This window comes from Podarcis cretensis, assembly GCF_951804945.1.
Source record: "Podarcis cretensis genome assembly, chromosome: 1".
NCBI classification, from domain to species: domain Eukaryota; kingdom Metazoa; phylum Chordata; class Lepidosauria; order Squamata; family Lacertidae; genus Podarcis; species Podarcis cretensis.
Genome location: NC_137170.1, coordinates 83,826,638 through 83,842,505, shown reverse-complemented (window position 1 = coordinate 83,842,505; position 15,868 = coordinate 83,826,638). Strand labels below are relative to the sequence as shown.

Sequence of the window (15,868 nt, the reverse complement as noted above, 5' to 3'; positions counted from 1 at the left end):
TTTTACTATTTTTTCTCTTTGTAAATAACTTTGAGGTTTTATTTTTACAATCAAGTGGTGTATACATTTTATGAAATAAATATATATACAAAACTATGAACAGTACTGAGAAAAAATATTTGTAACACTCAAAACATGAACTTGGGGATATCCAATGAAATTTGCATTGGGAATACATGTGCAAATACTTCTTCAAATGACATATAAAGAGCTCTTAACAGATTTATTGCTATAGTGGGTTTTGATGCCTCAAAAAATTACAGACTAAATTTGTTCAGGAGGCTATTATAGGTTTTAAAGGATGTCCCCCTTTGATTACCAGATACTGATGGCAAAAATCAAGAGATGGCTATACTTAATCATTTACCTATCTCTTTTTGTGTCCTGCTTGTGAACTTCCTTCTCCCCCCTTTTCTTTTAATATATACCTTATTTTTCACCCTATATGACGCACATTCCCCCCCCCCCAAAAAAATGAAGGGGAAATCTGTGTGCGTCCTATGGGGCAATACAGGCTTTCGCTGAAGCTTGGAGACCGAGAGGGGTCGGTGCACACTGACCCCTCTCGCTCTCCAGGCTTCAGGAAGCTATCAGCAAGCCTGGGGAGCCCGTGGGAGTTCCCGCAAGGCTCCCTAGGCTGCGGATAGCAGCCTGCCGCCCAGCGCGCGGGGCGCCCTGAAGCAGAGTGCCCCGCGTGCTGGGCAGACATCCGCAGCCTGGGGAGCCCTGCGGGAGTTCCTGCAGGGCTCCCTAGGCTGCGGATAGCAGCCTGCCGCCTGGTGCGCGGGGCACCCTGAAGCAGAGCGCCCCGTGCGCCGGGCAGACATCGGCCAACCCCACAAGCTCGGGGGACAGCAGGGAGGCGCAGCGCCGCCATACCGCTGTTCCCCGACCTGGTTTGGTTTCCCTGACCTGGTTTTGGGGGGGAAATAAAGGAAAAAATTTTTCCTTTATTTCCCCCCAAAAAAACTAGGTGCGTCCTATGGGTCGATAAATACGGTGTGTGTGTGTGTGTGTGTGTGTGTGTGTGTGTGTGTGTATAAAAGGTAAAGGTAAAGGTACCCCTGCCCGTACGGGCCAGTCTTGACAGACTCTGGGGTTGTGCGCCCATCTCACTTAAGAGGCCAAGGGCCAGCGCTGTCCGGAGACACTTCCGGGTCACGTGGCCAGCGTGACATCGCTGCTCTGGCGAGCCAGAGCCGCACACGGAAACGCCGTTTACCTTCCCGCTGGTAAGCGGTCCCTATTTATCTACTTGCACCCGGAGGTGATTTCGAACTGCTAGGTTGGCAGGCGCTGGGACCGAGCAGCGGGAGCGCACCCCGCCGCAGGGATTCGAACCGCTGACCTTTCGATCGGCAAGTCCTAGGCGCTGAGGCTTTAACCCACAGCGCCACCTGCGTCCCGTGTGTGTGTATACTGTATATTTTAAAAAAAATAAAAAAATGGAAAAGTACAAAAAGAAAAAGAACGGAAACATACCGAAAATAATATTTCCAATGCAGTCCCTCCCCCTTCCCTGGAACAACATTGATTATGTAAAGGCAAAGAGTTGCCAAAAGATGTTCACTCCAGAATACTGCTCCATAGACTTGAATATGTTGAAGGCAATAGCCATGCTCTTCCATCATTATATAACAAAATCATTCTAAATAATCTGAAAATCATCTGTAGTCTTTCTGTAGTTTTTTTACCTTCTAGCGTGCAGTTGCTTGTGAATCTTCTTGAGGTGTCTGGTTTTATTTATTCAAGAGTTTTCTAGGCCACCTTACAAGACAATGTCCTCCCCCATGGTTGCTTACACGCATAGCAACAGTGGTTGGTCATAGCCAGAGCTGCTTCATAGACATTGTGTGGTTTTCTTCCACATATCAAGTAAGTGTGTCCAATCCCAGCTCCCTACAACCATACCTGTGCTTGTCATGTTTAGAAATTTATTTTTACCAGTGTGCTGAAAACATTTAACCAATGTGTTTTAAAATGTAATGTGTAATGCACCTTTCACAGATGGAAATCCTGGAATGAAGAGAAAGATATTTAGTCTATTCCTGAAATTCCAGAAATTACACTATGGGGAGCTCTTGGAGAGGCAGAATTCGCCACTAGAAAGACGAGGGAAGTAGCTGCTGCTGCGTTGGCGATCATCGTAGCCGAGTAAATTTTTTTTTTTGTCCAGTAGCACCTTAGAAGATTGTCTTCCATGAACACGGTTTTAACAGTGAGTCCGCAAGTGACTCTGGAGGCCAACGCGCGACTTCCGCAGAGGGGACATAGCAGCCAGTGGTTAGAGACGTTCCTCGTCTAGTACCGGATGCTACAGGATTGCTAACAAGTTTAATAAAAGTGGTGCGATGTCTCTACTCAGAGCACTAAAACCGCTGTAACATTGTAATTCGTGATTCTACTTTTCTTAGTAAACAGGCTTTTTCAAAAGATGCAGGAAGCGCAATATAATACTAAACCAGAACTAAATTTAGAAAGAAATGTAGTGCTGGCAATTTTCCTTATGGCAGAATCTTTGTATACCTTTATTTATTTATTTTTGAAGCATTTTTTTAGTTCTACATTTCTGCTGAAAAGGCTGACCGAGTCGCCTCAAACGACGCCAAAGGAAACCGCATCTTCCCGAGACCCCCTGTTGTCGCTTATTCGGCGCCCGTCGCACCTTGAACGCGGCCTGGATCTTTTTATTTTATTTCATGCAACCTCCATGGTATCGGGTCTCCCGGCTGTCACTGAGAAGTTCCTATAACCGAGGCGCGGGGCACTTCACTTGCTCGGACAGTCGCGGGGCGCTGATGAACTACCACTCCCATCATCCCCTGCGCTCTGATGGGAGACCGAGTTCTTCGGTCTCGGGCCGGCTGACGTCAACACGCGCCGCCCGAGGCCGTGACGTAGAATCCCCGCGCAAAGCAGACGAAGGTGACGGGGTCGGCTAGTGTCGCTTCAGGGGGGACCCCGGCTTCCCGTCGGCGCTATGTTGGCGGCTCGGCCTCTGGTGCTCCGCGGAGCCTGCGCTCAGGCGCGTCTCCTTTCCGCCGCTGCAGCTCCGGAGTCGGTGAGTTCTTTCCCCTTCCCTCCGACGAGCTGCGGGGGAGAAAGAGAAGCGCAGACACTGCAGGTGAAGGGGCGGGGAGGAGCCGCGAAGAACAGGTCTTGACAGGTCAGCTGCCGCTTCTTGTTCGCTGTAAAGGCTGAGAGTTGCCGTGCCTCGATTCGGAGCGGGGCTTCGGTTTCTCCTTTTTTCCTGCTAGTCTCTCCCCTCCACTCCCATTCCCCCCCCCCCCAAGGTTTAGGATGGGCTCCGGGACGGTAAATTTATCAGTATCCAGTCATTTCTCTCTTTCTTGCACAGGCACCTCCCAAAAAAACACAGTTTGGGCCCCTCAAGGATGAGGATCGCATCTTCACGAATCTTTATGGGCGCCATGAGTGGAGGTGAGAACTGAGAAATTGGGTGGTGTGTGTTGCATAATGATGAAAGAGAATTAAGGTGGGGCCGTCAGTTTTTAACATAGCGGAGGAAAGCCAGCACAAAGGGGTGGTGATTAAGTTGGAAAGTTTGCAGGTAAATTAACTTTTGATTGGATACCAAAAGGATTTTCCAACAGAGCTGCCACATTGTGACTAGGTGTTTCTCTAGAGCAGGCATGGCAATCACGATCTACTGGTTTATTGCGGGATGTTCCTGGTCGATCTTAGATCGCAGTCTCTTGGGAGTTGGACATGCCTGCTATAGAGGATATGCTTTGCTGAAGTACTGTACAAATTAATATTATAATTCCAGGTTTCTCTACTTATGTGTTCTGTATACAGGGTCAAGGCTGATGATATAGTCCTCTGATGTTAATGTGTATGCAAAATGGAATTATTTTGGATAGCTGTTGTTACCCAGTGCTTTTGTCGTTTCTAGGTTGAAAGGGGCTTTGAGCCGAGGTGACTGGTATAAAACCAAGGAAATCCTGCTGAAGGGTGTTGATTGGATCTTGAATGAGATAAAGACTTCAGGTCTGCGAGGCCGTGGGGGGGCTGGTTTCCCCACTGGTCTTAAGTGGAGCTTCATGAATAAACCCCCAGATGGCAGGTGTGTTACAAACTAAAGGCTGATTTTGTACTCAGTACCATGCATTTCTGCTGGAGGAACTTGCTCTGGAACAGTGGCAATTGTTTCTACGGTTATCTCAAAAGCAGCTTTGGGCTTTCAAGGGTTATAATCCATGCTGGTGTTGGGAATCAGAAGTTGGGACTCCTAGTTTCCACTTCTGTCTCACACCTTCCAAATAGTGTGTCTTAGTTGCTGGGAATGCCCACTTTAGAGTCATTTGAGCCTTTGATTTCAAAAGTTACTTTATCTAGAGAGCCTGACTCTGCAAAGCAGCAGATGACAAAGATCAACTCTGGACTTCCAATTCTTGACCACTAAAGAACAGCTACTGTATTTTGTACAGACCCAGTTTAGCACATTGGGTGGAATTCTGCACACGGACACAGGAATTTCAGTTTTAAGCATCACTTCAGTAGCTGGTCCTGTTCAGAAAGTCACTATTTGCCTTCTTAACCTTCCTCACTGGATGGTTGTGAGGCTAAAACATTTTTCTTGGTTTCTGACAGATGGGCAGGGTACAAATGTCTCAATAAATAAAATATATTCAGTGCACGCACCTGAATATTCCCTGTTTTCCTCAGGTGAATTACTTGAGGTTAAGACCTTAAACTTCTGCCCGCTGTCTGTGTCAGTACTGGGAACTGGATATAGAGTTTGTCTGATTAATTATCTGTCTGTGTAGTATTTAGTTTGAAGCAAAAGAGATTTTTTAGTCTTGAACAAAGGTTTACGCAGAGTGTACTCATTGAAAATAATGGACCTAAACTCAAGTCATGATCATGACTTTCAGTCGGCCTGCTTCTGAGTAAGACTTAGTTGAATATCAACCATTGGCTGGTGTATTGATTGCAATAGAAAAGATACTTCCTGATGAATGTGTTTTCCTGGGATTCTTAATTTTTGCCGACAGGCAAATTCTCCCTGTGTTTCAGACCCAAGTACTTGGTGGTGAATGCAGATGAGGGGGAGCCAGGAACCTGTAAGGACAGAGAGATCATGCGTCATGACCCCCATAAACTAGTGGAGGGCTGCCTAGTTGCAGGGAGAGCTATGGGAGCCCGAGCTGCCTACATTTATATTCGCGGAGAATTCTATAACGAGGCCTCAAACTTGCAGGTGAGCTGCTACTCTTACCACTGTGCAGTTGTGAGCAGGGTTCTTTTTTTCCATTATGAGAACTACTATGAGAAGTGAGTGAGTTGATTTCCCCATTAGCCTTTAGCATCTTGTGTGCCTGCTTGTATTTTTTGTGTTGAAAACCAAGGCGGCAACTTTTTAGGGGTGGGTCTTAGCTTACTCTTGCTGTCTCATTAGGTGGCAATCAGGGAGGCCTATGAAGCCGGATTGGTGGGCAAGGATGCTTGTGGCTCTGGCTATGACTTCGATGTCTTTGTGGTAAGAGGAGCAGGTGCCTACATCTGTGGCGAGGAGACAGCACTTATCGAATCCATTGAGGGCAAGCAGGGCAAGCCACGCCTCAAGCCTCCCTTCCCAGCTGACGTGGGTATGACAACTTAAATGCTCTTTCTGTGGTGGATGGTGTAGATTTGGTGCCCAACCTTGCTGTCAAATTCTTATCTCTGTCAACATATATCTGCCACCCCAGCTCCTTTGGGGGCCTTTGCTGTGTCTCTCCTTTGCACATAACAATTCCAAGTGTGACATAAACTATGTGCTTTAGCTCACTGGTTATTAACCTTCTGTGGCTTAGAGGCTCCTTTGAGAATCTGATGAAAGCTATGCCCCCCTCCCGCATGCACATAAAAATTTTCATATAGTTAATTTTATTGCAGTGGGGGTGGTTCTTTTGTGCCTGGTTTATGGAACCCCCTCGAGGTCTTTGGACCTCATGTTAAGAACCCCTGCTCCAGCTGAAATAAGTAAGTTACCTTTATCTTACTGGATCCCCCCCCCACCTTTAAGTACCATTATTTATATATTAGATTTATCTACCACCCTTTATCACAAGATCTCAGGGCGGTTCACAAGATAAAAATACAAGGTAAAAGCACAAAAATAGTTAAAACAAAAACAACAAAATAAGCATCCCCTCCCACATTTTATGAATGCCACCCCTGCCACCTGGCTTTTCATCTGAATCTCTAGTACCAATCACTTACCTTCCCCATTTTCTCTCCCCAGTAGCTAGTTTGAAAAGATTTTTAAAGTCCGTTTTCCCCATTCTGTTTTTAGGAGTGTTTGGTTGCCCTACTACAGTGGCAAATGTGGAAACTGTCGCTGTGGCACCCACCATCTGCCGTCGAGGAGGTACCTGGTTTGCTGGCTTTGGACGTGAGCGCAACTCTGGAACCAAACTCTTCAATATCTCAGGCCATGTCAACACACCCTGTACTGTAGAAGAGGAGATGTCAATACCTCTACGTGATCTGATTGAACGACACGCAGGTGAAAAACAACACTTCTTAACTTGCCTTAAGGAAGAAGCTATCAGCTTCTTTCAAATAACTTGTATTATTGGGGAAGCCTTGTGTCCCCTGTTGCTAAGGTGGGCATCCATGGAGCCACACCTGATTGTCTCTTGCCTTCTAACCAGGTGGTGTTAGAGGTGGCTGGGATAACCTGCTTGCTGTAATTCCTGGAGGGTCATCCACCCCCCTCATCCCCAAGTCAGTGTGTGAGACGGTGCCGATGGACTTTGATGGGTTGGTGCAGGCACAGACTGGGCTTGGGACAGCAGCTGTCATTGTCATGGACAAATCGGTAAGGCTAGTCCCTTGGCCCCTACTGTTCTGTAATCCTGCTTCATGAGTCTTCACCTTCTTCTCTTACCTTAGACAGATATAGTTCGAGCCATCGCCCGACTCATTGAATTCTACAAACATGAGAGCTGTGGGCAGTGCACACCATGCCGAGAAGGTGAGTGTTGAAGCAGAAGGTCACCCTGGAGTTCCTCCCCAGATCAGGAATTTGGGACAGAGGGCAAGGAACGGATTTAGTCTATAAATCCAGACCTCTTGGCATATGCAAGCCCTGATTAAAGTGTGGGGAGGAAAACTGATGCTTAAAGATCTCTGGAGAGCAAAAAGCTTTCCTAGGATATTGACAACAGGCCTGTAGCTCAGTATGCAAACTTCATTTACTCTTTCTTTTTTTTTGGTCCAGCATTGTACTGTGACTTGATGTATGGTCTGTTTCTCCTCTCTGTGACTATCTTTTCATAAACATTGGGAGTTGCCTCTGAGTCTTTTGAAACTGATTCCCTCTGTACAGGTGTTGACTGGATGAACAAGGTGATGTGGCGTTTTGTGAAAGGCAATGCACAAGTGGCAGAGATTGATGCGCTTTGGGAGATTAGCAAGCAAATTGAGGGACATACAATCTGTGCCCTGGGAGATGGGGCTGCTTGGCCTGTACAGGTAATTCTCTCAACCTTCTTCTCTTTAGCTTGTGAAGAATGTTCTGAAGAATCTTGTGGTTTTGCTTGAGAGAGTACATGCTAGAATCTGGATGTGTAGTTGGCAAAGGGATGTATGTATATTTGGAGGTGTGTGTTCTGCTAATTCCTACTTTCTTCTTACAGGGATTGATTCGTCACTTCCGTCCAGAGCTGGAGGAACGGATGAGACAGTACAGTGAATCTAAGGTGCAGCAGGCATCTGGGTAAACACCTAACTGAAGTCACCCCTTTATACATTTGACTGTATAAAAAACATTCACATGAAGACAGGCCAAGCTCTGCTTTGACTTTGGCATTGGAAGCAGTGTGCTTCCTTGATTTGTGTCAGATGGGTGACAACCTACTTCAGTTACTGTTCTGCTTTGCTTTCTTAAAACGCACATTATCTATTAAATGGTTGTGACTTATTTCTTGTCTGTTGGGTACTTTTCAAGCATAGGGAAAATAAAGTGGATAGTTGCATGTTTTTTGAATTGTTTTATATTTCTTAAAGTTGTTCAAGGGTTAAAAAGGGGGGGGGGAGCTTCTGTATTTCTTTGTCAAAAAAGCATCCTTTAATCAAGGCACTTGGATTTATGTGCACACATCTTCCTGCTGAACACATCCACACCATCTTAAATTCCTCTTTGCATCAAGCAGTAGAAAGAGGTGGTGGAATCCTGAGATCATAAAGTGGATTGCACCACTCAGATTGTAGAGGTGGGGTGCTATTTTTGAATTGCACCATTGGGAGGGACCATAAGGGTCATCTAGTCCAATGCCCTGCAATGTAGGAATCTTTCACCCAATGTGGGACTCAAACCCATGGCCCTGAGAGTGTTTGCTACAAGTGAGAAATGTTCCAGCCAAGCTCACACCTTGATGTAAGAGGGCTTAAAAAAAAAATAGAAGAGAAAATTCAAAAGTTTTACCTCCCATCTGCATACCTCATTCTGCTGTATTTCTAGACAGCAGCACTTAAGAGCTGCATGTTCCTGAAATAAAACTCCAGTTATCCAGTATGTTGGACTAATAAATAACCACCAGGGCTATGTACTCAAACAACATATATTCTCAGTTGTTATGTATGCCTTAGCTTTTGATCAGGTCACCTGTTGTTCCATGCAGATATTCCATTGAGCTATTGAAGTGGGAAGAGTATAGGTGACTTCATTTGGTTTCATTTCCGTAGAAGGAGGGGGGTAGCAGCAAAAAGTCAGGACCCACAATCCTGAGATGAGAAAGCACGGGCTATGCAAAGAAAATGTGTAAATATAATCCTTGGGGTGGCACTGCTTGCAATTTTCAGTATGGCCTAACACAGTTCTAAGTCATAACTTCATTTTTTATATTATGCCAAAGTGAGTTTAGCAGTGTATGTGGCCATCCTTTTCTCATCCTTACAGCAGCCCTGTAAGGTAGGTTAGAGGGAGAGTTGTCCAATTTTCCCCAGGTAAGCTTATTGCAAAATGAGAATTTAGATCCATTTCTCCCTGGCTCACCTAGCATGATTCACTCCACTGCGCTGGCTGTAGTTTCAGCTGCTCAAATTAAGCAGGTTTCAAAGTTTTTAATGTGTGGGATGCTGTCAGTTTTCATTTTTAACAGCAAAAAAATTGAAAAGGTAAAAATAGAATCTATTGTGAGTTACAGTGTAATAAATCAATCTGTGCTCAACAGTTCATTGATCTTCACATTTTTATCATAATCCTGCTTTTAAGGATATAGACATATTTTCAAGTATAGTAAAACAAAAAACAAAAAAAGTTTTGATCTTGATACAATCTTTTCAAGATTTGGTGCTTTCCTCTCTGCCTACAGAAGGCAGCGTGAGAGATAAATTCAAAAAATAAATTTATGCTTCACTGAAAATGGGAGCAGAAGCAAGGATGAGTAGTCTGGCTAGGCTGTGTTTGTCAGCCGTCCGGACCTCACAAGTCTCCAAGCACAGACTAATGTTCCAGGTCTGGATTTTTGCCAAGTTTTCGAGCTTGCATCCTAAATCGCTGAAGGAAGAGGGTCGGGAATCCTTCGGAGGCAACGGTTGCTTCTTCCTCCGGACCGAAAAACGAAGGCAGAGAGGCGAGGCGTGCGTGCCGCCGCCCATGTAATAATTCCTTTTATCCGCCGTTATATAAGAGCGCGCTTCCCCCGCCTCCCTCCCTCCCTCCCTCCCTCCCGAGGACGAGTGAGGGCGGGCAGTCGTCGCGGCCGCCGGCCTCTCAGCCGTGGGCGTGGCTTCCTTGGCCCTCCACTTCCATTGGCTGATGCGGGCGGCTCCGTCCACCCTCGTCGGCCGGAATTTTCGGCAGGGAAGAAGCGCGTCTTTTCACCGAAGAACGCTCGTCGGCGCGGGGAAAGGTGACCTCCATGCTGTTGCCTGGCGGAAGTGCGCCCCCTTCCTCCTTCGCGGAGAGGAGCGTTTCCGAGCGCCGCCATGTTGGTTGAGGGGACGGGCAGATGGGGAGCGGCTCTTCCAGGCGCGGGGTCGTTTGGGGGCAGGGGGAGAAGCGGGGCTGCAGCCTTCCCCTGCTGAAAGCAAAGCAGGCGGTCCGCCGAGGGCTTAAAAGCCGACCTTTTCCTCCCAGACCAGGCGCGAACAAATCCCGACCTGCTGCAACGCGCCTCTCCCAGTGCATTTCCCTGCGGTTTTAGTATTTCCAAAATACAGCGCTACCTCGGGTTACATACGCGTCAGGTTACAGATTCCGCTAACCCAGAAATAGTGCTTCAGGTTAAGAACTTTGCTTCAGGATGAGAACAGAAATCGTGCTTCAGCGGCGTGGCAGCAGCAGGAGGCCCCATTAGCTAAAGTGCTGCTTCAGGTTAAGAACAGTTTCAGGTTAAGAACAGACCTCCAGAACGAATTAAGTACTTAACCCGAGGTACCACTGTAAACGCATCGCTTGAGGCGGCGGTGGAGCAGAAGTGCTCAGCCTCTAAGCAGAGCTTGGATGGCCATCAGTCATGTATGATGTAGTTGGGATTCCTTCATTGGACTACGTGACCCTTGGGGTCCCTTCCGACTCTGCAGTACAGTAATAGGATTCTTCATCTCTCTTCCCCATAGGCTTTGCCTTCAGAGGAGCGGTGGGCAGGGGGGATGTTGGTGTTGGCAGCATGCCTTTGGTGAGGGTCCTCATCTAGGCAGTATGGCCCTGGGGATTGGGCCCAGTGACCCCAACCCTTCCTGCTTCGACTCCCAGAGAGATGTCACAAGCAGGCAAAAAGCACCTTCCAAGGGGATCTCCCAAGACATTTTTGCTTCCTAAAAGATTGCGTGACAACACCTCCCCCTCAACCTAAAGCCAGGCAAGTCAGGTTGGCACCTGAGGCAGAAAATCTCACAAGTACCTCTTGCCCTTGCAGTAAAAATGCAATACGAAATCAAGTAACTACTATCTTGCTGCCATTTGACACCTCAGATCAGCAGCTGGAGGCCACTCTCACTTAGTAAGGCTGCTTCCATTCAGTTGCCCCCCTCCAGTGCAAGGCTGCTGTCACCACCTACTGTATTTGTGTTTCCCCTCTGGGAGGCCCTACCTGCTTGCCTGCAGCTGCCCTGCCCACTTCTACTTGCTCGCTGGGTGTTGCTCCTACCATATGCTGTGGGGTCCTGCTGCATTGCCTGATAAAGAGGGTGAGTGAGTTGGCAGAGAGATGTTCGTGCTTCTCTAGGCTGTGCTGTAGTGCCCAGTCTTGCCCATATTGCCTCTTGGGGAGAGAGGGAGAGTAAGAGCTCTTGCCTTTCACCCCCTTGCATGGCAGTGTTGGCAAGCCCCAGTGGGACCACCTAGATAGCAAAGGTGACAGTGCAGAGAAAGGAGCCTCCTCGTTTTGTTTGCCCATGCAGCACTGCAGACCCATTCCCTATTGCCATACTTCCCAGAGGGAGAAGCCAGGTGACTAATGGGAAACAGCAGTGACTTCCTTTCAGCTGCCACTCACCTTTCCACGTTCACAGGCAAGTGAGCAGCACCTGGGTAGGAGGAGATGTTTCTGTGCAACGTGCAGAGTGTGCTAAACCTGAGCAACAGCTGGTTAGCATGAGTAGGACCTCCAGAGTCAGCCTTGGCCATTCTGATGCCCTCCAAATGTTGGACTACAGTTCCCACTATGAGGGTTGTGATCCAAAAATGTGCTGGCTGAGGCTGATGGGAGTTGTAGTCCAACAATATTCTAAGGGCACAAGGTTGGCAAAAGCTGTCCTGGTGTATGCTGGGCCTTGACAGCTGCCCAGTTGTGCTGACTTCTGGTTCCAGTCCTGCACCCAGCATCTGAGCAGCTGGCATTTCAGGGTTGTCTTCAAATTCCAAGTGGATCAGGAGTTTCTAAAAAGAAAGAGTGCCTGGTGCTAAATTATTTCAAACAGCAGCTTGGCATAGTTGCCACCTTGTCCTGGATATGATGAGCAGGACTTATTGAAAGCTGCAGTTTACCCTGCTAAATTTCTGCATGCCATTCACTTGTTAAAAGTATAGGAGACCTAGGCAAACCTAATGACTTTGCCACTTGATTTCAATTCTAGCATATGGGAGAAGTTTTTTTTCCAGAGTGAAAAAGATTCAGTGCTAATATCTAGTTCTACCTCAGGAAATATATTTTTATTTCATTTTTTGCAAGAATGATCCCTATTGAATGCCTCATTCAGAGACATTTCACTTCAGAGAAATTTCTGTCCTGTTCTTGACTCCTTGACTACAGATCTTTTGTCATAACAGATCATCTGCAGTAATCATTTTTGCTAGATCTGAATGATTTTGGGCACAGTCAATACTGCCTAAGGCAAGGCTAGCCTAATCATTAGGTGAATATATGTGGCCGTCCAGGGTGGTGCTGCAGTATTACTTATATTTGTGGGTAGCTGCTTGAAAAACCTATAAAAAATCTGTGCTGAAGTGGGAGAGATTGTTTTTTTGTTATTGTTTTGCAACCTTGGATTTTGAAATGATTGCAGTTGGCCTTGGCACAGATTTGACAGGAAGACACATGGCTTCCACGTCTAAGGACAGTGCTTGTTTTCTGAGTAATACATTTTACTAATTTCCCTCCACCCTCCTGCCCTTTCCCCTTGTACTTTAGCAGACCCTTGTGGATCACAGCCTAACAGTAAAATCATTACTGGACAAAGTAGGATGGGACGAGTTGATAGTGTGGGAGGACCCATGTGAATATTAAATAACCAACCTCCCTGGGCGCTGTGAAGTTCAGGATTGAGGCAGAAAGGTCCCCTTCCTTCTTCAGTGCTGGCTGCTTGTTTCCAAGTCAGCTCCTCCTCTTTCCTCCCTGCAGGGCATTATGCTTCCAACGCTTCGCCACTTCTGCCACAGCAGGCCTCCTGCGCCCATAGCCAGCATGGGCCCAGTTCGTAGATACTTATCCTGGGAAAACGAGGAGCGTTGCCGAGGGCAGCTTGAGAAGTCTACCAACCGATACAGACAAGAAGCTGCGCCAGCAGCTGTTTTGGTGCCCCTGTGCTCTGTGGCAGGGGACCCAGCCATCCTGTACACGCTGAGGTCCAGCACCTTGACTGGTGTGCACAAAGGATCTGTCAGGTATTTGGTAGCCCCATACTCTCTCTTTTTAAAGTAAAATTCCCATCATCCTTTCCGTTTGCTCTTTCCTGGACCTCAGAACCCTCCTGAGGTCCTGGCAGTTGCCACAGCGTAGCTATTTCCCCTCAAGGCTGCTGGCACAACCTTTGTTCTGGTCCTGAATTTCCCTTTATAAAAGGATTCTGTTTTGTTCTTGCAGTTTCCCAGGTGGTAAGCGCGACAGCTCTGACCGGGATCCCATTGCCACAGCACTCAGGGAGACTCAGGAAGAGTTGGGCCTGCGGGTAGAAGAGGACTGCGTCTGGGGAATCATGATGCCTATACCTGATAAGGTAATGTCTCTATTTGGGGGTTCTAGAATCTCCAAGGATAAACTTACACTTGGAAGGTTTTTTTGTTAAGGAGCTGGGACTAATATTCAGAATTCGGGGGGGGGGCGTGTTACCTGGAGAAGCGATGATCATGGAGTGATGTGTCAGATGAGAGCGATGAAGGACTTTCTTGAGTATTGCTGTGGGCCAGGATGTTCACCCGAGGGGCAGAAAGGTGTTTGGCAAGGGAAGACATCTGGCTTGCATGAGTATTTATCACTTTGGAGCATGCCTTGCAGCAAAAAAAGCAACGGGGATGTCTGGAATTCACTGGTTTTAAACTCTGGTTTCCTTTCAGACAAAAATGATGGTTATGCCTGTGCTAGGCAACTTGGGTCCTCTGGAGCGCCTGACTCTGAAGCCTAATCCCCAAGAGGTGAATGGAAGAGCAAAAGCAGCACAAGGACCCCTCCTTGCATGTTCTTTTTACTGGCTGTGTTGCCAGGGAGATGCTTGGAGAAAGCGCAGAAGGCGTGGCTCGCCCTTTTAGGGGTTGAAAATGTCCTCAGGGGCCACATAGCAAAGTGGGCGTGACGTAAGCAGGAAAATGGGCATTGACAAAATCCCAGAATCCTTACCCTGTAATTAAGAATCTGCGATTTCATTTTCCCCCTAATTCATTAAGAAACAGTAAAAACACACACTTACATCTACCCCGCATTACTTCCATTGTCTTCCATGGTCAATAACTAATTTATGGTATTGTAATACAATTTCATCCTCTTTCCCCCAAAATTAATTCCATTGCCTTTGGCGGATAAGTGCCTTTCATCCCTGTCCTCGTTTAAATTCCACACACACACACACACTGCATATATATATATATATATATATATGTCTGTCTGTCTGTCTGTCTATTCTTCCATTTCTTTCTCATATCAACTACCACCCCACTTTCTCCCTCTACTCATGAGTCCCTCTGGTACTTTACTATCCAAGTTGCAGCAACTGAAACAGCTTGGGATGCTCACAAGTATGTTATTTCTTGTTAATTCCTTCTCCTTACTGCCACTTGCCCTCAGCCATGAAAACTGCTGTCCCCACAGCCACCATCACTTCCCGACTCGCTCCTCTGCTGCTCCAACAGTTTCAATGCCTTTGGCTTCTCCTGAAATAAACCGTGAAAGATCGTAGCTTTTCTCATCAACCGAAGCATAACGGTAGCATGTGGTAGTGGCAGTAGTGGGGAAACCTGACTGCTCCTGAAGCAGCAGAGTAGTGACTGGTGCTGCTCCAGGAGCTCTGTGAATCCAGAAATAAACACACAGCATTTTTTATTAGCATAGCCATTTTACTTATAAGCAAGCTGATTTGTGGGGACTTCTTCCTAGAAACAACACTGGATAATGTGAAACTGGTAACAGGATAGCTGGACAACACAGGTATGGGTAAACCTCATAAAAATAATAAATTGGCAATATTACAAAAATAATAATTACAAAAATAATAAATTAGAAAAAAGGAGCTGCCATTTTGAGAGGGGGGGGTGGCTTTGAGGGGCACAGAAAACGGGCTGCATATGGCCTATGAGCTACCCCTGCTGTTACGTCTTGCTAGGCCCAAAGCATCTGGATGGAAGGCTTGCTGGGAATGAGGGAGTGGATTGTGGTGATTTCCTGGGCAGCTGGGAGTTGGAAAAGGAACCACTGGCTCTGCAGCTAATCTGAGAAATCTGTGCTGCCCCACCTCACCTATTTTCCCTCTGATTTGCAGGTTGAGGCCATTTTCACACTGTCTTTTCGCCACTTGCTGCAAGAAGAGAACCAGGGCTACACTAACTTCTGCCACAAGGGTACCTACAGCCACACACTTCCTGTCTTCCTGCACGGTCCTCACCGTGTATGGGGTCTCACAGCCATCTTCACCGAATTAACTCTGGAATTGCTGGTGCCAGGGGCATACCGCAGGCGGACTCATGTGGTGGGCAGACGCTGACCTTGGCTCCCCTTTTCTATGTTTGCGAAGGGACTCTGCTCCCCTTTTCTATGTTTGCGAAGGGACTTGGATGCAGGTGGTTCTAATCCCTTTCCTAAGTCACCGGAGTATTTTCAAAATGCAAGTCTGTCCACTCTTGTTCGGCACACAGAAATTGGCTTGTCCTCCTGCTCCTGGTGCAATTGCATTTCATCGTTAGTGGTCGGGGAACGAATTGCCTAGCCAGTTCTGCTAACAGCTGCTGCCAGACTTGTTTATGAATAGACCTTGAATAAACAGACACACTGGGAACTCGGTGCAGGTATTTGTGAATGTGTTGAAGACAGAAGACAGCAGTAGGCAGTCAAAAGAGATGTTGCCACTGGACAGTAGCTCAGCTCCATTCAGTAGCACTTTGTTGACAGGTCAAGTTAAACAAGGATTTGGCAAGGATCTTAGGTGTCCATATAATGGCTCAGAACTGTGAACAAATGCTGATCCCTACCTTGTTGTTTATGGTACC

The 15,868-nt window shown here is 47.0% G+C and overlaps 2 protein-coding genes across 7 annotated transcripts; both read left to right on the top strand.

The window, feature by feature from the left end:
• Positions 1 to 2,899: 2,899 nt before the first annotated feature.
• Positions 2,900 to 7,993, top strand: NDUFV1 (NADH:ubiquinone oxidoreductase core subunit V1). The gene is made up of 10 exons (XM_079956536.1): positions 2,900 to 3,061; positions 3,359 to 3,441; positions 3,917 to 4,087; positions 5,041 to 5,224; positions 5,423 to 5,612; positions 6,302 to 6,514; positions 6,663 to 6,829; positions 6,904 to 6,985; positions 7,340 to 7,485; positions 7,650 to 7,993. The coding sequence occupies exons 1-10, from the start codon at positions 2,981 to 2,983 to the stop codon at positions 7,731 to 7,733; spliced, it is 1,401 nt and encodes a 466-aa protein (XP_079812662.1). The 5' UTR covers positions 2,900 to 2,980; the 3' UTR covers positions 7,734 to 7,993.
• Positions 7,994 to 9,710: 1,717 nt separating this feature from the next.
• Positions 9,711 to 15,660, top strand: NUDT8 (nudix hydrolase 8). Of its 6 annotated transcripts, none has more exons than XM_079956940.1 (5): positions 9,711 to 9,866; positions 12,798 to 13,060; positions 13,260 to 13,392; positions 13,730 to 13,807; positions 15,145 to 15,660. In XM_079956940.1, exons 2-5 carry the CDS (start codon positions 12,804 to 12,806, stop codon positions 15,364 to 15,366), a joined length of 690 nt encoding a protein of 229 aa, XP_079813066.1. In that variant the 5' UTR covers positions 9,711 to 9,866; positions 12,798 to 12,803; the 3' UTR covers positions 15,367 to 15,660. The 6 variants fall into 6 exon arrangements, with proteins under 6 accessions (XP_079813066.1, XP_079813069.1, XP_079813065.1 ...); XM_079956939.1 differs by having other exon boundaries at positions 9,741 to 9,944; XM_079956944.1 differs by lacking the exon at positions 9,711 to 9,866 and adding an exon at positions 10,685 to 10,896.
• Positions 15,661 to 15,868: the final 208 nt, after the last annotated feature.

Coding starts and splice junctions, on each gene's coding strand:
- NDUFV1 (XM_079956536.1), top strand. CDS start 2,981: ATGTTGGCGGCTCGGCCTCTGGTGCTCCGCGGAGCCTGCGCTCAGGCG. Junction 5,225..5,422: donor ACGAGGCCTCAAACTTGCAG/GTGAGCTGCTAC, acceptor CTGTCTCATTAG/GTGGCAATCAGGGAGGCCTA. Junction 5,613..6,301: donor TCCCTTCCCAGCTGACGTGG/GTATGACAACTT, acceptor TTCTGTTTTTAG/GAGTGTTTGGTTGCCCTACT.
- NUDT8 (XM_079956939.1), top strand. CDS start 9,876: ATGCTGTTGCCTGGCGGAAGTGCGCCCCCTTCCTCCTTCGCGGAGAGG. Junction 13,061..13,259: donor GTGCACAAAGGATCTGTCAG/GTATTTGGTAGC, acceptor TTGTTCTTGCAG/TTTCCCAGGTGGTAAGCGCG. Junction 13,393..13,729: donor TGATGCCTATACCTGATAAG/GTAATGTCTCTA, acceptor GTTTCCTTTCAG/ACAAAAATGATGGTTATGCC.